Source organism: Danio rerio, chromosome 7 (assembly GCF_049306965.1).
Source record: "Danio rerio strain Tuebingen ecotype United States chromosome 7, GRCz12tu, whole genome shotgun sequence".
Classification (NCBI taxonomy): domain Eukaryota; kingdom Metazoa; phylum Chordata; class Actinopteri; order Cypriniformes; family Danionidae; genus Danio; species Danio rerio.
In genome coordinates, this window is record NC_133182.1 from 11,242,315 (window position 1) to 11,269,108 (window position 26,794).

A 26,794-nucleotide genomic window follows, 5' to 3' on the forward strand; every position below is an offset into this window, starting at 1 on the left:
ATACGAATTGCGTTTTGAATTTGGATTTGCCTCTTTATGGAGTATTTTGAATTTACGATTTGTGTATTTACGAATTGCATTTTGAATTTATGAATTGATTTGCATATTTATGAAGTGTTTTGAATTTGCGATTTGTGTATTTACAAATTGCATTTTGAATTTATGAATTAGATTTGCATGTTTATGAAGTGTTTTGAATTTTCTTATTGAATTTGATTATTTATGAATTGCGTTTTAAATTAATAAATTGGATTTGCATATCTATGTAGTGCTTTGAATTTACGAATTAAATTTGTGAATTTACGAATTACGTTTTAAATTCATGAATTGGATTTGCATATTTATGAATAGCTTTGAATTTACAAATTGGATTTGTGAATTTACAAATTCAATTTTTTATTTACGAAATGGATTTGTGTATTAACGAATTGCATTTTGAATTTACAAATTGGATTTATTTTTTTTGTGAATTGCATTTTGAATTTACGAATTGGATTTGTATACTTATGAATTATGTTTTGAATTATCAATTGAATTTTCATATTTATAAATTGTTTTGAATTTGGGAATTGGATTTGCATATTTATGAAGTGTTTTGAGTTTACAAATTGGATTTGTTTATATATAAATTGCATTTTGAATTCATGAATTGAATTTGCATATTTATGAATAGCTTTAAATTTACGAATTGGATTTGTGAATTTACAAATTGCATTTTGAATTTATTGTGTCTTGCTTATTTATAAACTGTGTTTTGAATTCACGAATTGGATTTGTATACTCACTAATAATTTTTCGAATTATCAATCAAATTTTCATATTTATAAATTATTTTGAATTTAGGAATTGGATTTGTGTATTTATTAATTAATTTTTTTAAGTATGAATTGTGTATGAATTTTATTTTGTAAAGGTATTATTTTTGAGACTGATCTGGCTCCATAAAACTAGCAATATGAGCTAACAAAATCATATGGTTAGTTTTTATTTGTACTTTAAGAACTTAATGCATGCTTGAGACCTGAATGTGTGCGTGTGCACGTGTTCATTCTCTAAAACACTGCAAAACCTCAACGGAGCAGAGGTCGCATTCATTATCCGGTAATTTGTCTGCGCGATTATAGAGCAGGTTTTCATTGCATGTGGGCGACCAAAAACAAGGGAGGATGTCATAAAAACAAAGGGCATGGCGTATTCATCCTGAAGATGCGTGTTGCTGATACGACGCTAATGATGTTCTAGGAGGAGATTGATGGCGAACGCTTGTCTCTCTGCGTTTGTGTCTCTGATGCGGAAGTTTCTCTCTCTATGAAAGCCATTAGACAGTTTTCCAGCCCTGAGGAAACTCATTTAAGCCTCTCGAGTTGCTGTGCCTCTCTCATGCTGAGCGAATGCGCGTGTTTGTTTGTCTGAATGCATTCGAAACGAGCTCGATTGTATCAAGAGCGCAGATCACACAGAGGAAGCGTTTTTAAAGCATCGTAGGCACTCTTACAACACAAAAGACTGTTTAGAGAGGTAGTCTATGCGATAATTGCATCTTCTGAGATGGACAGTTTTGCAGGAAACATTCCCTGAATGCAGTGTGAGGAGGTCAGTGAAAAACAGGGAGGGGGAAATAAAAATGTTTTGATTTTATACCTTTTCTTTATAAAAGATGCCGTTTTTATGTATATTACCCTCAGATAAAACAAAAGATTTTGCTGCTTGTTCAAACTACTTATTTAAAATGAGCTGGATCAACACAATTCTGGAGGTTTTTTTTGGGAAAACTTAATAAAATACATTGGTAACTTATTTTGTATTGTAACAACATAAATGAATTGAGTTGAACCCTGCGTTTTTTAGTATAAACTCTTTTACTTAAAGGCACCCTATAATGAAAATCTGGGCATACCAAGGCATATTAGATTAATAAGAAATCAGTATATGAAAATGGGCATACTGTAAGCCTCAGACACCACTGTTTCCTCATTCTCGTGTAAATTCTATGAGTGTAAAACCCTGGTGGACAACAGGCCAATTAGAAGACAAAACAAACTGTGACCACACTCGCAGGCCATGCCCTCAGTATTTGCATGTATGCCTACTTTAGGTCATTCATCCAGACATTCGACAAATGCAAAGCGATCCTGGATTAACATCTATGTTGATCCTGGAACATCATTTTTGTTGTAAAATATAATTCATACCCATTCCCCTAAACCCAACTATAAATGTAAATTATTCCCAAAATAAGAATGGAATAATAGTTGGATAACAATCATGTAAAAGTGCATAAGTCAAACTTAACATAAACGGTTAACATATCCCTTAATTCTGATTGGCTGATTGCAGTTTAATTCAGGAACTTGTGTTGGTGAAATCCGGCTGGGGGTCATTAAGAGAACACTACATACATGCTGCTCTGATATCATAAAAAAAGCTCTGGAATCATTAATATGCACACCTCTGGCTGCATTTGACCATCCAAACGTTTTCTATTAAGACAACAGTGAAAAATTTCCTCCCGTAGTCATTTTAAGCATATATTTCACTTGCTATGTATGTGGGACTTTTAATTTGAAAGTGGGAGCACCAATTTGTTTACTGTGCTGGGCAATAACAGCACAAGGCATGTTCAAACTCCCCTCAGGACTCAAAATGCAAGATATACAGATTAAAGATTCATTTTTTTTCACTCTAAAGAGGCTTAAGGTATGTTTAGTTACATCTTTTGTTAATTTATCATGTTTATTGTGAAATTTGATGCGCATGTTTCAACAAACACATGTAGACTGCTGAATCGTGCCAAATCCCTCAGCTCAATTGTCATCTGTTCATGCAGAAGTTGATAAGTCTTGTCTGTGTTTTTTTAGCTTCAAAGCCACACATCTCTATCACTCTCTTTTGTCAAGTTTAATTATGATTTAGCCTTTATCCACAACAGATCTGCTAAAGCATTGGTTCCCAACCTTTTTTTGCCCGAGACCCCCTTTTCTCCTAGAAAATATTGTAAGGCCCCCCTCAACATTTATTGATATTATTTCTCATAAGTTTGCAGTAAGGATGACAAAATAAATGTTGTTTTGAAACAAACGGTATGTTAATTATAACATATCTAGATATGTTTATCCACCAATAATAGCCTAATATAAAATATTAAAGCAGAACATCAGTACACCATTTGTAACTGAAAAACGTAAGCCTTTAGCCTTAAAACTGGCCCTATATTAGTTGCTATTTTTTAAAAGTTTCTTGTCAGTACATGTGACGTCTCTCATCTCAATTTGTGTGTGTGTCAATTATTTCACCTTGCGCTCCAAAAATGCTCTGGGCTTGTTGCAGTATTGGGGATGAATCGTTTGAAAATGTCTTATTTATTTGGATGGCCTCATGCTTTCGTTAGCAAGAACTTTGGCGCAGATAATGCACTGTGGCTGGGTCAGGGACTCTGCTTCAAAAAATGGAATAAAACCATAGTTCAGGTAACTTGGTATTTCCTGGATTTCATGTTTCCAGTGTTGCTAGCACTCCGACCTGAAATGTTTAGAGCTTTCTCACCTGGGTCCAGTATGCTTGGGTCATAACTATGAGCTGCTCAAGGTGAATCAGTAAGACTCGGTCATTTTTGTGGAGGATGAATTACAAATTTGTGAATTTTTTGGTCAGCTAAGGGATAAAATGAACTATAGATAGAAAGATACTGAGAAGAACGATTGCCAGTAAAGTCATTTAAGTTACTCAAACTGCTCTCTGCTGTTCTTACGCTATTTTAACAATACAATTGGTTGGGACAGATTAATAATTACTCTGCCTATTATTTGTAGTATTTTCATAGCAATTTAAACTTCAATATGTACACCAATAGACACAAAGCTCGAGTTTTGACTGCATATGCTCTGTGAAAGAATGACTGAGTGTGTGTCTAACGCTCGACCATACAAACAACAACCACAGATATATTTTAGCAGCTGATGTGTGACACGATAAACATGCTGATTTGCATTATCACTGGTGAATGCTTGAAATATAAACGTTATGTCTGTCTTCCTAAGATGCATTAATTAGGTCAGGTTTCCACTTTTTTCTTGTGCTTGAATGTTAAAACGGCCCTCCTATAAAATGTCAGTCACTGAAATGCCCCCCTGCTAATTTGAGGTTGAGACCCCTGCTATAAACATACATTTGTGTGTTAATTTTTAATAAGCATTTTCAAAGTTTATAAATATATTTAGTGATGTCACCTCACAGCAAGAAGGCCGTTGGTTCGAGCCTCTGCTGGGTCAGTCTGTGTTTCTGTGTGGAATTTGCATGTTCTCCCTGCATTCACGTGGGTTTCCTCCGGGTACTTCGGTTTCCCCCACAGTCCAAAGACATGTGGTACAGGTGAATTGGGTAGGCGAAATTGTCCGTAGTATATGAGTGTGAATAAGTGTGTGTGGATGTTTCCCAGATATGGGTTGCAGGTGGAAGGGCATCCGCTGCGTAAAAACTTGCTGGATAAGTTTAAAAAATACAATAATTAAAGTCGTTTTTAAATAGTTTTTAAACTTCAACCCATTCATTCATTCATTCATTTTTTCTTTGGCTTAGTCCTTTTATTCATCAGGAGTTGCCACAGTGGAATGAACTGCCAACTTATCCACCATATGTTTTATGCAGCGGATGCCCTTCCAGCTGCAACCGTGTGCTGGGAAACACCCATACACACTCATTCACACTCAAACACTATGGCCAATTTAGTATATTCAATTCCACTATAGCACATGTCTTTGGACTGTGAAACCAGAGTTCCCGAAGGAAACCACGCCAACATAGGGGGAACATGCAAACTCCACACAGATATGCCAAGCGACCCAGCTGGGACTTGAATCATTGACCTTTTTGCTGTGAGGCGACAGTGCTAACCATTGAGCCACCGTGACATCTAAATTACAACTTTAAGGATGAAATTGCAAATATTTTGTACAGAACAATTACAATAAATCTGTAAATAATGTATGCCACATTCATGTTCCTGATTTTTCTTTTCATATTGTCCATACCCACCCATCATCCTCAACCTCATTACAGTTCCTCATCATTGTCTGTGTGTGTGTGTGTGTGTGTGTGTGTGTGTGTGTGTGTGTGTGTGTGTGTGTGTGTGTGTGTGTGTTATTTAGCAGGGTGTTGATAGGAAGTGACTGTGGATTAGGCGTTGATGTATTTTGGTGGAGTGCTTTGGGGTGTGGATGTGGAGTGACTGGACGTGTGTGTGTGTGTGTGTGTGTGTGCATGTGTTCGTGTGTGTGTGTGTGTGTGTGTGTGTGTCTTTGAGGATTATGGCTTGTGCTTGTCCACTTTTCCATCCTATTTTTCAAATCATGTCATCTGTTCACACTCTCTTCAACAGAACTCATTTTAATCTTTAAACATTTAGCAAAGTATGTAGGGTTGCGTAATGGTTTCATAATTTGGGGAAACATGGAAAAAAAATGTAAGTGCAGTTTTAAAAATGCTGGATGTTTTTATACATATACCAAACATAGGCGATCGGTGTGGATACAGATAACTCTTTAAGCATATTTGTTACTCTCTAGAATTGTCATTTGAAGTTAATATTCTTGCAAAATTGTTTTTAAAGGAGGGATGTGTCTAACAAAACCCCACAATACTTTAAAAACAGTAATTACAGTGCATCCGGAAAGTATTCATAGCACTTTACTCTTTCCAGATTTTTTTATGTTATAGCCTTATTCCAAAATGGATTAAAATCATTGATTTCCTCATAATTCTACACACAATACCCCATAATGACAATGTGAAAAAGAGTTTTTGAAATCGTTGCAAATTTATTCAAAGTAAAAAAGCTGGAAAATCACATGTACATCAGTATTCACAGCCTTTACTCAATACGTTGTTGATGCACCTTTGGCAGCAATTACAGCCTCAAGTCTTTTTGAATATGCCACAAGCTTGGCACACCTGTCTTTGGGAATTTTTGCCCATTACTCTTTGCAGTACCTCTCAAGCTCTATCAGGTTGGATGGGAAGCGACGGTGTACAGTCATTTTCAGATCTCTCCAGAGATGTTCAATAGGATTTAGGTCTGGGCTCAGGCTGGGCCACTCAAGGACATTCACCGAGATGTTGTGAAGCCACCCCACTGATAAGTTCGTTTTAAGTTCTGATAAATGTATAGTTTCGGCGCTCTGCATAATGTGCCGGAAAGTGGTGCCGACTAGCATCGGGAACACATTAAATCTGTTCCTCAATTTGAAGCAGTTCCACCCGATGAAACATACTGAGAGCAAGCGGCATCCTCCTGCTCTCCCTCAGGAAGCCAATACGGAAGTAACTAAAACTGCAATTCATCCGAAATTCCGCTAGTCCTGGCCGCTCCCGCCTCCAAAATATAGCAAATTTCAATTGAGCCCACTGTTAGAATGGCCAACTTTACAGCAGAAAAAAAGGTGTTTACAGCCTGGTACAAAAAAAGATTTTGGTTAATACAGGTAATATTACCCTTCATGACAACTGTGAGGGGGTGAATTTTTTTATAACTCATCCGTTTCCTTTATATTAAGCTATATTAAGTTTGCATAATTAAGGGAGTGGCCACTTGAGTGACAGCTAGGTCTCGTTGGTCGCCGTCACGTCACCTCAGCTGAATCCTGCAGATTAGCCACTGAACTCGGCGTATTTATCGTATTTCTGTGCTGTTTTATGTGGCTTTACACAGTCAACTGCCTTTTGGACTTGTTTCCTACAATTATTAGATGGCATGGCATGCTGAATGCACTTAATTGTGCTCACAAACCACTCACGTGGCCCCCGTTTCCCATGTGAGTAAAGTTATATACTTATATACCATCTCTATCCATGTATTTGTTTTATTTAAGATCATTTATCGTTTATATTAATATTTAGAGCTGTAATGCACTTCAGAATCTGTCAGATTGATTAGCTGTAGGCTCTAGAACAGTCATCTGAAGCGTTATCATGCAGTGTTTTGCTGGATTTCATCAATAGTCTTACATTAACTAACACAGACTATATCTGAAGTGTTTGGAAGTAATTTGCGTTTTCCTCCTGTTGAAAAACCTCATAAGAACAATGTTTAGTGGCTCAATGTATTACAGCAGTGTTTTTAAAAGTCTAAACACTTCATTGATATAGTATACAACCAAGCACATGTGGTCAGAATACAAACGAGTCACAGGTGATAAAGTATTAAGCATTTCTCCCAAAGTAAAGTGTGTCTGAACCAGGTCCAAGCAAAAAGCTAGCAGGTGTCTGTAGCTCCGCTCACTCTCCGCCTCTTTGCCCTTGTTTGGTATCCCGCCGTGGGTGTGATGACGCGCGAACAAAATGGCTTCGGTGGGCCGCGCCTACTTGTGGCTTCTTTTGCACTCTTTAGAAACCTATGGGTGATGTCACGGATACTACGTCCATATATTTTACCATCTATGACTGAGAGTCAGAAGATGAGGCATCTCAAAAGTTTAAGCCAACGGCTAACCTCCAAGACACCGAAACCAGCAGTGTCAGAAGAGAAGGCAATGAAGCAAACACAGATGCTACAAGGCGCTGTGTATGATTTAAATCAAACTTTGCCTATCAACACATACATAAAACACATATAAACCTATAGTATTGAATGTTCAAAACATGTATGAAACTTGCGCATACATATAAACTTGATGCATGCATACACCCACATACACACGCACATAAACTCGCTGCATGCTGGCGTATATCACTCGCACAAACGTACAAAATAAAATTCACAAATATATATATCAGGAATCCGGTTATTGAAGAGCTGATGAAATAGAACGAATGTGATTAATAGAGGTATTAAATCTGTTAAATAATGAAAATGTGTTATTTAAAATAATATAAAATATTAGTCAATATAAATAGACTATATAAAATATATAATAACTTTTAATTTAATTACGTAATTATGCACAAATATAAATAGACAGATAGAACACTCAGCTTATATATGTATATGCCATGATGACAGTAAATAATATTTTACAAGATATTTTTCAAGACACTTCTATACAGCTTAACGTGACATTTAAAGGCTTAACTAGGTTAATTAGGTTAACTAGGCAGGTTAGGGTAATTAGGCAAGTTATTGTATAACGATGATTTGTTCTGTAAACTATCGCAAAAAAATTTACTTAAATGGGCTAATAATTTAAAACTTAAAATGGTTATGAAAATTTTTTAAACTGCTTTAATTCTTGCTATAATGAAACAAATAAGACTTTCTCCAGTAGAAAAAACATTATCAAACATACTGTGAAAATTTCCTTGCACGATTAAACATAATTTGGGAAATATTTAAAAAAGAAAAGAAAATTCAAGGGGGGGCTAATAATTCTGACTTCAACTATATATATATATATATATATATATATATATATATATATATATATATATATATATATATATATATATATATATATATATATATATATATATATATATATATATATATATATATATATATATATATATATATATATATATATATATAAGCTAAGCTGAGTTTGAGAGTTTTATTTACTTGTTAGTTTATTTCACATTTCTTGTTTGTAAAAGCTAAATACAAAAAAAAAGGTGAACATAATTTTTTGTACTGTTTTTATATATAAAAAAGATTTAATAAGAGATATTATAGACGTTGCAAATTCAGTTTGCAGACATTTGTAGGTACAGACATCTATTGTGTGGTTCTTGGCAGGTTTTTCCTGGCTTTTTAATATTGTCCATATCGATATCGGAATTATATCGCATTGACCGAAATTAAGAAATATATCATGATATCATTTTTTGCCATATCGTCCAGCCCTAGGCTGTAACATAAAAAAAAAAAGTGAATACTGTAAAACAAGAATTACTTATTATTATTTATTAAATTACCCCTTTAAATGTGTTTTATTAATGTCTACCCTCACAGTATACTTTAAAAAACTGTAATTATATCAAGAATCATTTAACCCAAACCTAAACCTACCCCTCACTATAATGTAAAAAAAAAAAAAAACAGACTTTACCATCTGCGTGTGTTTGTGTGTGATTGAGACAGAGCCATCTGTGTGTTTTGGCCACTGTTGTGCAGACAGCGGCTGCAGTGTGTTGACCTCTGTTTGTTTTTCCTCTTTTCTCGTCTGTCTGCTTGTTTCTGGTTGACTGAGGTGTGTGTGTGATTGAAACAGAGCCACCTTCATCTTGTCAGTGTGAAGCCAATAAAATGCTGCACAGCAATTAGACCGAGCACCGTTTGTGCTAAAGAGACTGTTTTCCAGCTTGCTGTCAGTAATGGTTGTCTAATAAACCTGCATTGTGTATCCGTGCATTGTTGTTTTTTAGACAAATGGCTTTTGTTTCTGTTGTGTAGTGTTATGCTGAATGCCTAATTGTTCACGGAAAGTGTAAATACCATGGGAAACTTTTCTGGATGATGTCATGTATTGCACTTTTGTTGATCTGATTGCTTTGATTGTACTAATTTTGCAATTTGCATCAGATAAAAGTGTCTGGTAAATGATTAAATGTGAACGTAAGTGCATAGGGAGAATTTGATTACAAATGTTATTGCTCTGAATGACAATGGATTTATGAGCACATTATACACACTATTGAGAGTGTATTCATGTGTGATATATCTAGAATATTTTATATTGTAAATTCAATGATTATAATAACAACAACAATAATAAAATTAAACATATATATTTAAATAATTATACTACTACTACTACTACTACTAATAATAATAATTATTATTATTATTATTATTATTTTTTTTAGTAGTAGTAGTAGTAGTAGTAGTAGTATTAGTATTATTATTCATTTATTCATTCGTTTTATTGATATAATGTAACACTACTTGGCATTTACTCTAATTATTCTAATTACTAGTATTCTAAGTATTATTCTTATTAGTCATATTATTATTCATATTATTATTAATAACAATCATAATAATCATAATTTTATTAATATAATTATTTTTATTATTGTTGTTTTTAATAATATCTATAATAAAATTATTATTGTTGTTATTATAAAAAATCTATGTTAAATATAAAAAGCTGAATAAAAATATGATTATTTATATGATATTATATCTGTAATATTCCTAGGCTACATTTAAATTGAACATTTACTCTAACTATTCTTATTAGTATCAATAATAACAACAATATAAATAATAATAATAATAATTGTCATCATTATTATTATTAATATTATCGATAATATTATTACTGTTATTGATTTTATTATTTAAAAATATTATGATAATATTAATATAAAAATAAGCTGAATAAAAATATGATTATTAAAATATTATATGGGTAATATTACTAGGCTACATTTAAATTGAACATTTATTTTAATTATACTATTATTATCATTATTATTATTATTATTATTAACTAACATTTATTCTAATTCGTATCAATAATAATAATATTAATAGTAATATCTATAATATTATTATTGTCATTGTTGTTATTATTTTAAAAATATAATAATATTATTATTATTAAATACAATAAGCTGAATAAAATATGATTATTAATATAATATTATTATATGTGTCCTTTTACTAGGCTACATTGAAATTGAACATTTATTCTTCTGTTTAGTATTCATGATAATAATAATAATAATAATAATAATAATAATAATAATAATAATAATAATAATAATAATAATAATAATAAAAATAAAAATAAAAAAATAATAATAATAATGTAAAGTGATATTTTATTATTATTACTTAATAAATATAAAAAACTAAATACAAAGACATTATATAATATTAAGTAATATTAATAACAATTACTTAATTAATCATTCATATTCCTTAAATATTTCCAACTAATAATTGCAATTAATTAATTTTAAAAACTGTAAAATGAACAATAATATTTGTCACACGTAATCTCTCCATTTTCAAACAACCTTCAAGCTTGTAGTTTTGGGAATTTAATACATCCTTAAATTTTAACCAGCACATAAAGAAATGATTATTAGAGTGTATTGGACCAATAGAGCAAATTACACCAACTGCAGCAATTTTTCTCAAAGTGTAGGCAAAGCCATTGCTACACACCAGCGAAAGTCATTTGCGATTTCTCTGTCCTCCCGCTGGTGCACCAGACAGAATCTGTTAGACCGACATCTGAAGGTCCAGCTGTATGGGTGACTGCAGTCATTTTAGAAATGAATAAATGAGCATCGAGAGGCATCTCATCCATTAGGAGGAGCGATTTGTCAACACGGCCCAGTCTCAGAGGAGCCGTCGGAGGAAGACCATGTGGAGAAAAAAAAGAAAAGCGGAGAGCTGGGCATCTCTGTTTGTGATTATCAGATGAGCTCTGAGTCCTGGAGCCTCTTCAGAATCTGGGTCAGGCAGAACCACGTCTGACATCTCTCTCTTTCTCTCTGTCCCTCTACGCCTTCTGTAATTCCAGCCGTGAAATTCCCCCGAAAAAAAAAAAAAATATATATATATATACGATAACTCAAGAATCATCTCCCTGGCTGTCCCTCATTTGGCCTATTTTCTCTCTCGTATTGTTTCTCGTTTAATCTGTTTTTCCTCAGTGTGCTGCTGCAGAACTTGTGGTGTTTCTGGAAACTTTGGGAACTTCATATATTATGTGTGAGATGGACTGTTTCTTTTTCTGGAGGAGAAGAAGGACGACACAGTGCAGACAGTGATTGATTGACAGACAGAGCTAAATGAGGAGGATTTCTGCAGTTTTTTTTTTATTATGATCATTATCGTGGTCACACTCGTGGACTCTGCAGTGTTACACTAACACAAAAATCTGCACCTGAATGCATTTTAAGCTAAAAAATCTTGTTCTGTGTATTGTATCAATCTCTTTAGTTACATGAAGTGGACGTGTAACGTTTTGTTCAGATTCTCCCACTTATATATGTTTCAAACAAAAGAATGCTAGCCATATTATAGATATATAGCCATATCGCACTGCTACAAGTGTGATACTGCGTTTATACAACAGCTTGACGGCATTATTGTGGGTTTAAAAAAGAAGATCAAACCCTTGACAGTCTCAAAACCCTTTTGGATGAGGAACTACTTTCTTCCACCATTCATTCACATCTGCAGCTGACAACAGAACAGCAGAAAATTACTTCACCAACATCACTTTAGAGCTAGTATTTGATTTATTCTCTAGTCTAATGTCTAAAGTGAAGACGAAACGGGTGATTTTGCTCAAATTTTAAGATTATAAAGCTGAACGGCATGAAAAGCCATCAGTCTACAGAGATTTTTCAGTATTTCTCTGATGCAATGGGGAGATCACAATAATTAACTCTGAAAAAGCTAAAACAAAGCAAATGCTAGCAGATTAGTATGTTATAAATACAGCACTACAACATGCAAAAGAGAGAGAGATCGACTTAAAATGTCACTTACCAGTTCTATAATGATTTGATCAGCTGTAGGTTGAAATACAAAAGGAAAGATACAAGTTTTTCACCCCTAAGAACTTATTATGTGGTCTCTGTCGCCATCTTGTGATGCAGCCATCTTTGCTCTGCTCAGTATGACAGGCTGATGGCCGCCAAAGCATTGAATCTCTGAAATGATAAATATTTAAAATAGGCACTTTCCTTTTTAATAAACTGCATAGTTGCAATCTATACAACTATATTCTCGACTAAAATAGCCACATAAGTACATTCTGGTGTCCAACAGCTGTCATATTTGTCAAACTGTAGTGAGCTGCTGCTGTAGTGTATTGATCTGCTGTCACTCTATGTGGGCAGAGTAATACAGAAGGGTGAGGAGGCTGTACAAGTTCTGATACTGCAGAATATCAGACGGCTATCAGCCAATCAGATTCAAGAACTAGACAGAACTGTTTATATATATATATATATATATATATATATATATATATATATATATATATATATATATATATATATATATATATATATATGAATTATATATATATTATTATATACATATGCTAGTATTATAATAAATAAAATAATAAAAAAAAATAAAAAAAAATAAAAAAATAATAATATAAATAAATATATAAAAGTGGGTTTTCTCCCTCAGTCTGTTGTTCTCTTGTTCCATCTATTGTTCTCTTGCCCTGGGTGTTTTATTATTCCTTCTGTTGTTCTCTCATTCGCTCTATTGTTCTCTCCTTCGCTCTCTTCTTCCCTCCTTTAGTCTGTTGTTCTCTCGTTCCGTCCATTGTTCTCTTGCCCTGTCTGTTCTATTATTTCTTCTGTTGTTCTCTCATTCCATCTTTTGTTCTCTTGCTCCACCTGTTCCCTCATTCTGACTGTTGTTCTCTCCTTTGATCTGTTCTCTCCTTCGGTCTGTTGTTCTCTCATTACATCTTTTGTTCTCTTGATCTGTCTCCATCCATCCACCCATTCATCCATCTGTCCTTCCATTTGTTAATCCATCTATCGATCCATATGTTCATCTGTCTGTCTGTCTGTTTGTCTATTTATCTATCTATCTGTCTGTCCATCCGTCTGTTCATCCATCTGTTCATCCATCCATCCATCCATCCATCCATCCCTCCATACGTTCATACATCTGTCTGTCTGTCTGTCTGTCTATCTATCCATCTGTCCATCCATCCATCTATCCATCCATCCATCCATCCATCCATCCATCCATCCATCCATCCATCCATCCATACAAACATTTATCTGTCTGTCTGTCTGTCTGTCTGTCTGTTTTGTATATCTATCTATATATGCTACTAAAACGCAGTTTCTAGAGAATTTTGCAGTTGTGCATATACTCAAATTGTATGATTTTGCATGCAGAGCTATTACAAAACAATAAAGGCAACAAACAAAAAAAAAAACTCTAACAGCAGTGTGTGTTTGTGTTTGTGTGTTCTTCAGGCAAACCAGCTTACCTCCACATAGGAGAGGAGGTGGACGGTGTGGACATGCGGGCAGAGGTCGGACTGCTGAGTCGCAACATTTTAATCAGAGGCGAGATGGAGCCAAGCTGTTACGGCAATGAAGCCTGCAAGTTCTTCTCCTTCGACACATTCGGTGGACATCTCAAGGTAATTTGACCCTTCTGTTACTTCAGACACCCAATTCTCTACTGAAAACCACCAACAGTTGTCTTGTTGTACCTGCGTCCGGTGGCTCATCTACACACAATGTTCACACCCTTAGAGTGAGTTATTGCAGCGACGGCACCTCTAGCTAGACATTAACACTCTGTCAAACAAGCAGAACAGACTTTTTTTTTTGGCTTTAGCTCCTGCAATGTGCCTGTCAGTGTGTGTGTGTGTGTGTGTGTGTGTGTGTGTGTGTGTGTGTGTGTGTGTGTGTGTGTGTGTGTGAATGTGATGGGGCGACTCAAGCGTCTGACCTCTCTAGTAATTGGCCCAGATCTGACTGTTCCTTTCCCCTCCTCACCTTCGCTGTCATGGAGAAGGTTGGCCCGTTTCAAGAAGACTTTTTTTTTTTACATGCAACAACTAGGTCATGCTGTCTTTCATGTGGTGAGGAAACTAATTTTGTCAAAAGCTGCCTCACACTAATGATTGTAGAGCAGGTATGTGTTCAAATGAATTAATTGTTGAATTCTGGAGAAAGAATAACACATCTAACAATCAAAATTCTCACATTATCAGACATCCCACCTCCCCAGCGTGTTCATAGTGGCTTCCTGATGGCTGAAAATTAGACATCACAGAAATCATGGAGGCAAGAGGGAGCGAAAATTAGATACGATATCACGGAAATCATTGAGGCGAGCGAGCGAGAGCAAGAGAGTATATAGTGATGTAGCAAGCCTTAAATTACACCAAAAGAGCAGTAAAGTACACTTAGAAATAAAGGTACGCGAGCTGTCACTGTGGTGGTACCTTTTTAAAAGGTACACATTTTTTCTTGAAGGGTCTATATTGGCACCTCAAAAGTATATTAGTACCTTAAAAATTGAAGAGGAACACTTTTATACTTTTAAGGTACTAATATGTAACTTTGAGGTACCAATATGGACCCTTTAAGTACAAATGTGTATCTGTTGAAATGGTAACACCCCAGTGACAGCTTGCGTACCTTCATTTTTGAGAGTGGTGCAGAGATGGCCAAACTAGGACCTGCTAGCCCAAGTTGGCCTATGATAACCTTTGATTTGGCTTGCCATCCCATCTCAGAAGAGCGGGAAAATAAGGGGGAGGTTTGGGGGGAATGCCCCAAGCAGAGATCGTCATTTTGAATTGAACGTAATATTTTTTGTTTCATTGTTTTACTGCTGAGCTACAAAAAGAGCAAACTGAAATAGTTTCCATTTAACGAATCAGATTTGGGCGACATGGTGGCTCAGTGGTTAGCACTGTAACCTCACAGTAAGAAGGTCACTGGTTCGAGTCCTGGCTAGGCAAGTTGGTATTTTGGAGAAAGAATAGCACGTCGAATAACCAAAATTTTCCCATTATCAGACATTCAACCTCACCAGCTATTTATAGTGGCTTTCTGATGGCTGAAAACTAGATACAATATCACAGAAATCATGGAGGCAAGAGGGAGCAAGCGAGAGCAAGAGAGTATATAGTGATGTAGTAAGCCTTAAATTACACCAGAAGAGCAGTAAAGTACACTTAGAAATAAAGGTATGCAAGCTGTCACTGCCGCAGTGGTACCTTCAAGAACATTTGTACTTGAAGGGTCATATTGGTACCTCAAAAGTATATATTAGTACCTAAAAATTTAAGAGGAACACTTTTGTACTTTTTAGGTACTAATATGACCCTTTCAGTACAGATGTGTATCTTTTGAAATGGTATAACCCCAGTGACAGCTTGCGTACCTTAATTTCTGAGAGTGGTGCAAAGATAGCCAAACTAGGACCTGCAAGCCCAAGTTGGCCTATGATAACCTTTGATTTGGCTTGCCATCCCATCTCAGAAGAGCGGGAAAATAAGGGGGAGGTTTGGGGGGAATGCCCCAAGCAGAGATCGTCATTTTGAATTGAACGTAATATTTTTTGTTTCATTGTTTTACTGCTGAGCTACAAAAAGAGCAAACTGAAATAAATTGTTTCCATTTAACGAATCAGATTTGGGCGACATGGTGGCTCAGTGGTTTGCACTGTCACCTCACAGCAAGAAGGTCACTCGTTCGAGTCCTGGCCAGTTGATATTTTGAAGAAAGAATAACACGTCTAATAACCAAAATTGTTCCATTATCAGACATTCTGTACTGTAGTATTTCTCACAAACATTACGTGAGATCTGCTTCCTTCATGTCTGTCTGTTGTCTGAAGCAGCCGAGGGAGCAGATTGAGGCACGCTGAAAGGCACGTGGTAAACGGTGGGAGGGGAGGACTAGCCTTAAAGACACAGTACACATAAACAGCAACTAGCTGTTTAGAGCTATAAAATACAAACTACTGCGAGCTATAATAAATAATCAGATGGTTCTAGAGCTGAAACTTATATTTAATTGACACTTATATTACATTTGGAAAAAGAGGTAAAATAGTTGCCTTTTAAAAAACTAGGCGAAAATACAAATTTGTTGTTTCATTCATTTATTCCTTCGGCTTAGTCGCCTTTTGGGTCCCACTTTATATTAAATGTCCCTAACTACTATGTACTTACATCAAAAAATAAATACAATTTACTTACTGTGTTTATAATGTATTTGAGGACACTTGTGGTGCTTTTGAGTTGGGATATAGGTTGGGTTATGGACAGGTTTGGTGGTATGGGTAGGTTTAAGGGTGGGATGAGGTGTAAGGGATGGTCAACAGTGTATTTACAAATGTAGTTACAAAAGTTAATTACAGATGTAATTACATACATGTATTTTATCAAGCACAAGTACACAGTAAATACATGTATTTACACAATAAGTCCATTGTAACAAACTATTAAATCCTATGTAAGTACATATTAGTTAAGGCCACTTAATATAAAGTGGGACCGCCTTTTGTATCAGGGGTCACCACAGTGGAATGAACCGCCAACTCTTCTGACATATGTTTTACGCAGCAAAAGCCCTTCCAGCCGCAAACCAGTGCTGGGATACTCTCTCAATCACACACACACTCATACACTGGGGTAAACTGGAGCACATTGAGGAAACCCATGCTAGCATGGGGAGAAAATGCAAACTCCACACAGAAATGCCAGCTGACCCAGCCGAGGCTCGAACCAGTGACCTTTTTGTTGTAAGGTGATTGTGCTACCCACTGCACCACCGTGACAACGTTTGTTTGTTTCAGTCTCACTAAAATAATAAAATAAAAGCAATCCCTGAATTCTTCACTCTGTTAAATTTTGCAGAAGTCTCCATTCTGACTTTTACAGATAATGATATTAATATCCGTCCTGGGTGATCTGATCTCAAGCGGTCACAGAGTCCATGTAAGCCGCACACCTTAATATTGAAATCCGAGATATGAAACTGGAGAATGGAGATGAAAGAACGTCAGAAGTGAGAAATATAAATATCGTCACCCTTTCAGAAGAAGAGCGGAGACATGTGAATGTATGCACGGGCGCGAAGTGAAGGTGTCGGCGAGATTGATTTCTCCTCTTCTCTCATTCAGCTCTCTTTCAGATTTCATGGCTGCCTCTTTTGTGACCTACATCAGATCGCTTCAACTCAAAGGCTGTGAAATATGTTGCACATCATCTTTGTGCGATGCAAGTGAAACTAAGATGATTTGACGTTTCCCTGGGGGGCAAACTTTGGCTCCAATTAATGTCTTTCATCCGTTGGAGAGCCACGTGTACGCTTTCACCCCGGTCTGACATTTCTCTAAATGTTTCATAATTTAAATTAGCTGCCTGGTGAATATCATAAGAATGTGACAGCGCGGTCTCGAAAGGCGGTTTTTATGACCTCCCTTGTGGTTAAAGACGATAAACACAATTTCAAATCTTCCGATCGGGTGTTTAGTGTGTCAGCGGGTTCACTGATCTAAACAAGCAGTGTTTTCCAATGGGTGTGAGTGTGTGTGAAGAGCATTTTTTTACATGCTGACAGCCTTCGTGCATTTACTGTACTCGTTCTAGATAACGAATACTATTGAATAATCTTATGTCATCACTGACAGTACTATATGCTCGCAATGTACAGAAAAAGTCTTCTGAGCTTAATTTTTATTTTAATCACTTGCATTATCAACACACATGGCCACTTTATTAGGTACACCTTACTAGATAAATCACGCTTTATGACATGGCGCATTATCCTGCTGGAAGTAGCCATCACTAGATGGTACACTGTAATCATAAAGGGATGGACATGGTCAACAACAATACTCGGGTAGGTTGTGGCGTTGACTCGATGCTGACGTTAGATGGCGCTAAACAACTTTAAGCTTCTGACACCCGCTTGTAAAACAGAAGAAAAATACAGATAGTTGACAGGCATGGATGGTTCAAGCAGCAGCTCCAGCTCTAGCGATAGAGAAATGATTATTGTTCACCAGAGCAATAAGCAGCTCCGCGTTCTTATCGCCTCTGAGCATCTTCTTCAATGTGCGCTCGCATTGACAGTTTTGCGCTTGAGCGCCTACAAGTGCTGTTTACTGTAAATTCAGCAGCTCCGTGCACGTGAAAAAAAAAAGTGCCAATCTGATTGGTGGAGAAGGCTGCGTCAAAACAAAAAGAAACGAGGACGAGGCGTTTCTTTAAAAATGATGTTTTTACATCTGCTGTTTTGCACGTTGGTGTGCACTGGCCTTAAGAATCTAAATTTGGAGAAACAAAAGTTATGTAATAGAACAGTGGCCAACCCTGTTCCTGGAGGGCCATCTGCAGATTCCTGCAGATTTCAGTGGCAGCCCATTTCAAACACACCTGCCTGTAATTATCACTAATTAATTAATTGGTTCAGGTGTGTTTGATATGGGTGGCAACTGAAATCTGCAGGAAGGTGGCTCTCCAGGAACAGGGTTGGCCACCCCTGCAATAGAAAATTAAAGCAAATATGAAGTTTTTAAAGACTTTCAATATAGAGTATGTGCTTGTAGAAAGAAGTACAAAGTATAATTAAAGCTGCAAGCAGCGATGATAGGGACCTCGCACCCGGGCTCACCGCTGCCCGGTGACCTTACAATGACAGAGAACAGCGAACAATATTAATTTAAGCCAATATATAAAAAAAATCTAAGAAAATCACAGATTTATGCCAAACTTCCTCCTGTCAGCAGGTGGCGCTATAACTGTGACTCATGATTGGCATGTAGATGTCTTCCGGAGAGGAATCTTATCAACCATGTGAAGTTTCAAGCACATGGGACATTGTGTGGCTGAGTTATAAGCCAAAATTCCTTCTGCCAGCAGGTGGCGCTATGACTCTGACTCAATATTATTATGTAGATGTGCTCAAGAGAGGACTTTCATCAACCATGTGAAGTTTCAGGCAGATCGGACATTGTGTGGTTGAGTTATAAGAAATTCCTGTTCCATGGCGAAGCGTTGAGGTTTGTCATGCCACCACAGACACGCCCCTCTGCAAAAACTCTAGATCTTCACAATATATCATCGCTAGAGCTTTCAGATGACACCACTCTATTTTGGTGCTGATACGGGAAAGTTTGTGGGAGGAGTTTGTTACAGTGTCAAACATGTCATTTCCTGTGGCCAGCAGGTGGCGCTATAACTGTAACTGGATATCGGCACGTAAACCTGATCAGGTCAGGACTGTTATTAAATGTGTGAATTTTGAGGCAGATCGAATATTTCATGCCAGAGTTATAAAGACTTCCTGTTTTGTGGCGAATCATCAAAGTTTGCGAGGCCGCCACGGACACGCCCATCGATGAAAACTCTAAAGCTTCGCAATTTAACATCACCAAGGCTTTAAGATGACAAAACCCAATTTTGGTGTTTATCAGATAAAATCCCTAGGAGGAGTTCGTTAAAATACAACGCCTGAAAATGGCAAAAGCGCCACTTTTTCGCCACAGGAAGTTAAAAATATCCGACTTCCTGTTGGGTTTGAGATATGGCTACAAGAGACTTTTTCGTATGTTTTGTCATGTTTAAGGTGTGTGCCAAGTTTTGTGCATGTGCGTGATTCGTAGATCGGGGGCTCGTCCGTTTAATTTTTCTAGGTGGCGCTGTCGAGTCATTTTGCCACGCCCACTTCAATATTGTTATGTGGATGTGTTCAAGAGATGACGTTTATCAACCATGTGAAGTTTCAGGCAGATCGGACATTGTGTGGTTGTGTTATAAGGCCTTCCTGTTCCATGGCGAAGCGTTGAGGTTTGTCATACCGCCACGGACACACCCCTCTGCGAAAACTCTAGATCTTCACAATATAACATCGCTAGAGCTTTCAGATAACACCACTCAATTTTGGTGTTGATACGATAAAATTTGTGGGAGGAGTTTATAAGTCCGTAAATCATGTCATTTCCTGTGGCCAGCAGGTGGCGCTGTAACTGTATCTGGATATTGGCATGTAAACGTGTTCAGGTCAGGATGCTTATCAAGCGTGTGAATTTTGAGGCAGATCAGATAATGCATGCCTGAGTTATAACGACTTCCTCTTTTGTGGCGAATCATCAAAGTTTGCGAGGCCGCCACGGACACGCCCATCGATGAAAACTCTAAAGCTTCGCAATTTAACATCGGAAAGGCCTTTAGATGACAAAACCCAATTTTGGTGTCGATCGCATAAAATCCCTAGGAGGAGTTCGTTAAAATACAACGCCTGGAAATGGCAAAAATGCCACTTTTTCGCCGCAGGAAGTTAAAAATATCCGACTTCCTGTTGGGTTTGAGATATGGCTCCAAGAGACTTTTTCGTATGTTTTGGTGTGTTTGAGGTGTGTGCCAATTTTCGTGCATGTGCGTGATTCGTGGATCAGGGGCTCGTCCGTTTAATTTTTCTAGGTGGCGCTGTCGAGTCATTTTGCCACGCCCACTTCCGAAGCGCTTAACAAACGTAAATTTTCGCCACTTCTGAGGCGTGTGCAAAGTTGCGTGAGTTTTCGGGCATGTTTAGCCCCTCAAAACCGCGATTCATTCCGCGGAAGAAGAAGAAGAAGAAGAAGAAGAAGAAGAAGAAGAAGAATAATAATTAAAGCTGCAAGCAGCGATGATAGGGACCTCGCACCCGGGCTCACCGCCGCCCGGTGGCCTCAGGATGACAGAGAACAGCGAACAGTAATAATTTAAGCCGATATATTAAAAATATCTGAGAAAATCACAGATTTATGCCAAACTTCCTCCTGTCAGCAGGTGGCGCTATAACTGTGACTCATGATTGGCATGTAGATGTCTTCAGGAGAGGAAACTTATCAACCATGTGAAGTTTTAGGCAGATCGGACATTGTTTGGCTGTGTTATAAGCCAAACTGCCTTTTGTCAGCAGGTGGCGCTATGACAGACTCAATGTTGTTATGTAGATGTGTTCAGGAGGGGACTTTTATCAACCTCGTGAAGTTTCAGGCAGATCGGACTTTGTGTGGTTGAGTTTAACTGCAAACTACCATCTGCCAGCAGGTGGCGCTATAACTGTGACTTAAGATTGGCATGTAGATGTCTTCCGGAGAGGAATCTTATCAACCATGTGAAGTTTCAGGCAGATCAGAGATTGTGTGGAGATTGTGTTTTAAGAAAAACTACATTCTGCCAGCAGGTGGCGCTATGAAATACTCAATATTATTATGAAGATGTGTTTAGGAGAGGACTTTCATCAACCATGTGAAGTTTCAGGCAGATCGGACATTGTGTGGCCGAGTTACAAGCCAAACTACCTTCTGCCAGCAGGTGGCGCTATGACTGACTCAATATTGTTATGTAGATGTGTTCAGGAGAGGACTTTTATCAATCATGTGAAGTTTCAGGCAGATCAGACATTGTGTGGTTGATATATAAGAAATTCCTGTTCCATGGCGAAGCGTTGAGGTTTGTCATGCCGCCACGGACACGCCCCTCTGCAAAAACTGTAGATCTTCACAATATATCATCGCTAGAGCTTTCAGATGACACCACTCTATTTTGGTGCTGATACGGGAAAGTTTGTGGGAGGAGATTGTTACAGTGTCAAACATGTCATTTCCTGTGGCCAGCAGGTGGCGCTATAACTGTAACTGGATATTGGCATGTAAACCTGATCAGGTCAGGACTCTTATTAAATGTGTGAATTTTGAGGCAGATCTGATAATGCATGCCTGAGTTATAATGACTTCCTGTTTTGTGGCGAATGGTCAAAGTTTGCGAGGCCGCCACGGACACGCCCATCGATGAAAACTCTAAAGCTTCGCAATTTGACATCACCAAGGCCTTTAGATGACAAAACCCAATTTTGGTGTTTATCAGATAAAATCCCTAGGAGGAGTTCGTTAAAATACAACGCCTGAAAATGGCAAAAGCGCCACTTTTTTGCCACAGGAAGTTAAAAATATCCGATTTCCTGTTGGGTTTGAGATATGGCTCCAAGAGACTTTTTCGTATGTTTTGGCATGTTTGAGGTGTGTGCCAATTTTTGTGCATGTGCGTGATTCGTAGAGCGGGGGCTCGTCTGTTTAATTTTTCTAGGTGGCGCTGTCGAGTCATTTTGCCACGCCCACTTCAATATTGTTATGTGGATGTGTTCAAGAGATGACGTTTATCAACCATGTGAAGTTTCAGGCAGATCGGACATTGTGTGGTTGAGTTATAAGGACTTCCTGTTCCATGGCGAAGCGTTGAGGTTTGTCATACCGCCACGGACACACCCCTCTGCAAAAACTCTAGATCTTCACAATATATCATCGCTAGAGCTTTCAGATAACACCACTCAATTTTGGTGTTGATACGATAAAATTTGTGGGAGGAGTTTATAACTCCGTAAATCATGACATTTCCTGTGGCCAGCAGGTGGCGCTGTAACTGTATCTGGATATCGGCATGTAAACCTGATCAGGTCAGGACTCTTATTAAACATGTGAATTTTGAGGCAGATCTGATAATGCATGCCTGAGTTATAACGACATCCTGTTTTGTGGCGAATCGTCAAAGTTTGCGAGGCCGCCACGGACACGCCCATCGACGAAAACTCTAAAGCTTCGCAATTTAACATCGCCAAGGCCTTTAGATGACAAAACCCAATTTTGGTGTCGATCGGATAAAATCCCTAGGAGGAGTTCGTTAAAATACAACGCCTGGAAATGGCAAAAACGCCACTTTTTCGCCGCAGGAAGTTAAAAATATCCGACTTCCTGTTGGGTTTGAGATATGGCTCCCTGAGACTTTTTCGTATGTTTTGGCATGTTTGAGGTGTGTGCCAATTTTCGTGCATGTGCGTGATTCGTGGATCTGGGGCTCGTCGATTTAATTTTTCTAGGTGGCGCTGTCGAGTCATTTTGCCACGCCCACTTCCGAAGCCCATAACAAACGTAAATTTTCGCCACTTCTGAGGTGTGTGCAAAGTTTCGTGAGTTTTCGGGCAGGTTTAGCCCCTCAAAACTGCGATTCATTCCGCGGAAGAAGTCGGAAGAATAATAATAATAAACGGAGCAATTCCAATAGGGCCTTGCACCGTTCGGTGCTCGGTCCCTAATAAACAGAGCAATTCCAATAGGGCCTACGCACCGTTTCGGTGCTCGGTCCCTAAAAATACAAGAGAGCTATATCTGTACAAACAGAAACATTGAAGTGCCTGGTGCATAAAAGAGGAAGGAGCATTTCCTATAGACCTTTTTCTTGGCTGCTGCATGGAGGGCACCATAGCGTCCAGCGTCTTCCGGTAGAATGTTTAGAACTTCCGTTTACAACGTGTAATTTGCGCCCCGAAAATGGGTTTCAATGGGTTTCACATTGAGTGGATTACGGAGTGTTTTTGTGAAACACAACTTTGAAAGGTGTGTGTTAAAGCCGTTATAATCTGTCAGATGTGTTTCAAGCACGAGAGAAAAACGTTGTCCTATTCATGTGTGTTTCCTCGGCTTGTCAGCTGTTAGCTCAGCGGCTCTTCACCCCACACACACATACGCACGCACGCACGCACGCAATACTTCACTGCATATAGAGCAAACCAGATTACTGGCATGAAACTTAACAGGCATGTAAGTCATGCAATTTACAAAAATGACCAATAAAAGTCTGTTACTGATACTCTGCTGGCTGATTTGCTGTTCATTCTAATTGTGAGCCGTTTATGTTTCATTTAGTGTGTAGTATTTACCACGGTTTGTGTTTTTCTGTCATTTCAAAATGACACTTTATTTTCACTTTGTCAGTTATTAAATCAGTGTGTTAGTGGGACAGAACAGTGGGCTATGTGTTTGTCAAATATTTTGGTGAATTACATTTGTTTGGGTTGGTTAAATGTTTAAAAGAAAGAGAAAATGTTGACTTTAGCGATGACATTTAAACATTAGCAATTAGCATTTAAACAGCCGAAGATGCCGTCTGACAACGAGGGGAAATGCCCCGCAGCAGTTGTTTATCATCCCATTGGATCACATTTTTAAAAATGATCAGTCCAGGAGGTGGCCCTGATCGACAACAGTGTTCATTTAAAGATGATAAAAGCAGGTAAAATAGATTAACACTATAGTTTCAAAGCTGTCCGAATGTGACTGTTTACACCACAGGTGTCAAACTCAGTTCCAAAAGGGCCGCAGCTCTGCACAGTTTAGTTCCAACCCTAATTAAACACACCTGATCAAACTAATTGAGTCCTTCAGGCTTGTTTGGAACCTACAGGTAAGTGTGATGGAGCAGGGTTGGAACTGAACTGTGCAGGGCTTCGACCCTCCAGGAATTGAGTTTGACACGCGTGGTTTACACACTATCTCCCCAGGGTGTTCAAATGTGCATAAATGAGACCTTTTGTAGGAGAGCTCCAAAATAAAATGAAGTAATCTATATAATTAACAGAGTGTACTGTATTTTCGTCCTGTTCTTCAGGTGGAGCGAGGTTTCCGCGCGGTGCATGTTTCAGGGGTGGAGTTGAAGCACATGGGACAGCAGTCGATGGGTCACTATCCTGTCCACTTCCACATGAACGGGGATGTGGATGAAAAGGGAGGCTACAACCCGCCAACTTACGTCAAAGACCTGTCTATTCATCACTCCTTCTCCCGCTGCGTCACCGTTCACGGCTCCAACGGGCTGCTGGTGAGTTTAAAAGTCCCGTCAAGTGCTTTGAAATGAGCATTTTTTTATTCAGTGTTTGTCATAATCTCATCTGAAACATGAAAATAGGGTTGTAACAGGGGCGGACTTAGTGATTTTGGGGCCCTAAGCAATTCCAGCTAAGGAGTGATGAATTTTCAGCTTCATTACTCCAGTCTTCAGAGTCATATAAACCTTCAGAAATCTCTCTAATAATAATAATGATTATTATTATTGATGGTAATGGTGTTAAAAGCAGGGTGAGGCAGTGGCGCAGTAGGTAGTGCTGTTGCCTCACAGCAAGAAGGTTGCTGGGTCGCTGGTTCGAACCTCGGCTCAGTTGGCGTTTCTGTGTGGAGTTTGCATGTTCTCCCTGCCTTTGTGTGGGTTTCGTCCGGGTGCTCCGGTTTACCCCACAGTCCAAAGACATGCGCTACAGGTGAATTGGGTAGGCTAAATTGTCCGTAGTGTATGAGTTTTTGTGTGAATGCGTGTGTGGATGTTTCCCAGAGATGGGTTGCGGCTGGAAGGGCATCCGCTGTGTAAAAACTTGCTGGATAAGTTGGCGGTTCATTCCGCTGTGGGGACCCCGGATTAATAAAGGGACTAAGCCGACAAGAAATGAATGGTGTTAAAAGCAGTAACGACTGAAATAATTTTATTTGAAACTACATGCAATAAGAAAGCAGTTATTTGAAATTTGAATAAATATTATATTTTTTTTATACTTAAAGGAGCCTTTATCTTCCTAATGTAAAATTAAAAAAAATAAATTTACAAAAAAAAAAAAAAAACAAGTTCACAAACCATGTCATATTTCCACTTTTTTTCCCAATTGTACTTAATATTCTCACTCCTGTACACTTTACCTGCCTCTACTCTGATCGCTGACAGACTGGTGTCACTAAAATCACTGTGATCGTGAACAGCAAGAAAATAATAAACTGTACATTTAAAAGAATAAATTTAGAACAGGAAAAGCACATCGTTTTGACTGTAGCAGTGAAATACCTGATGCTCGCGGTGCTAAAACATTTACCGTTCATATACAGAGGAATGATCTGCTCTCAATACTGCAGGTGTGAGAGACTGCTGTGTGGCACTGTGCCGCCTTTGAGCGCTTTGAGGCGGGGGAGAGACCAACGACATCACCCGCAGCTCGTTGCTAAAAGTAATGTTAGGAACTGTTCATCAAGAACACATGAGGCTCTAAAAGCTCCAGTAACTCCTAAAACATTCGCTAGTCGCTTTTTTTAACAAGAGTTTAAAAACAAGAGGGAGTGGGGGGTCTGAAAAGTTGGTAAGTTGGCAACACTGGCTGGCAGTTTCTGTGATGAACTTAAAATCCTTAGTTCTTTATTTTGATGAGTCTATATGACTTTACTTATGATTCTTGCATGGTGGAATTTGTTTATTTCATTTTCAAACAGCAGGAAGCAAATCAAAAGTAGGACGTAGTTACGAGAATGAAAATTCACTCACTATTTACTCTCCTGCAAGTGGTTCCAACCTTTTATGAGATTCCTTTTTTCTGTTAAACACAAAAGAATATATTTTGAAGGATGTTAGAAAATGTCATATATGAACCGTATGAAAAATATGAAAATGAACCAGTGTTCAATATCCAGCTCGGGCATCCAAAATACTGTGTATTTAAGTGTAAATAACTTTTGTACAGTAGAATGAAAACCAAA

The 26,794-nt window shown here is 37.8% G+C and overlaps 1 protein-coding gene across 3 annotated transcripts in view; it reads left to right on the forward strand.

Moving 5' to 3' along the window:
• Positions 1 to 26,794, forward strand: part of cemip (cell migration inducing hyaluronidase 1) — a 1,140,081-nt gene that overhangs the window by 279,997 nt on the left and 833,290 nt on the right. For all 3 annotated transcript variants that reach the window (XR_012383148.1, XM_073908076.1, XM_073908077.1), the window contains exons 12-13: positions 13,909 to 14,078; positions 24,894 to 25,103. Coding sequence is in view for 2 of the 3 variants with exons in the window: in XM_073908076.1 (XP_073764177.1) it covers positions 13,909 to 14,078; positions 24,894 to 25,103 (380 nt within the window). In the remaining variant the exon portion in view is untranslated. The remainder of the gene's footprint in view (positions 1 to 13,908; positions 14,079 to 24,893; positions 25,104 to 26,794) is intronic.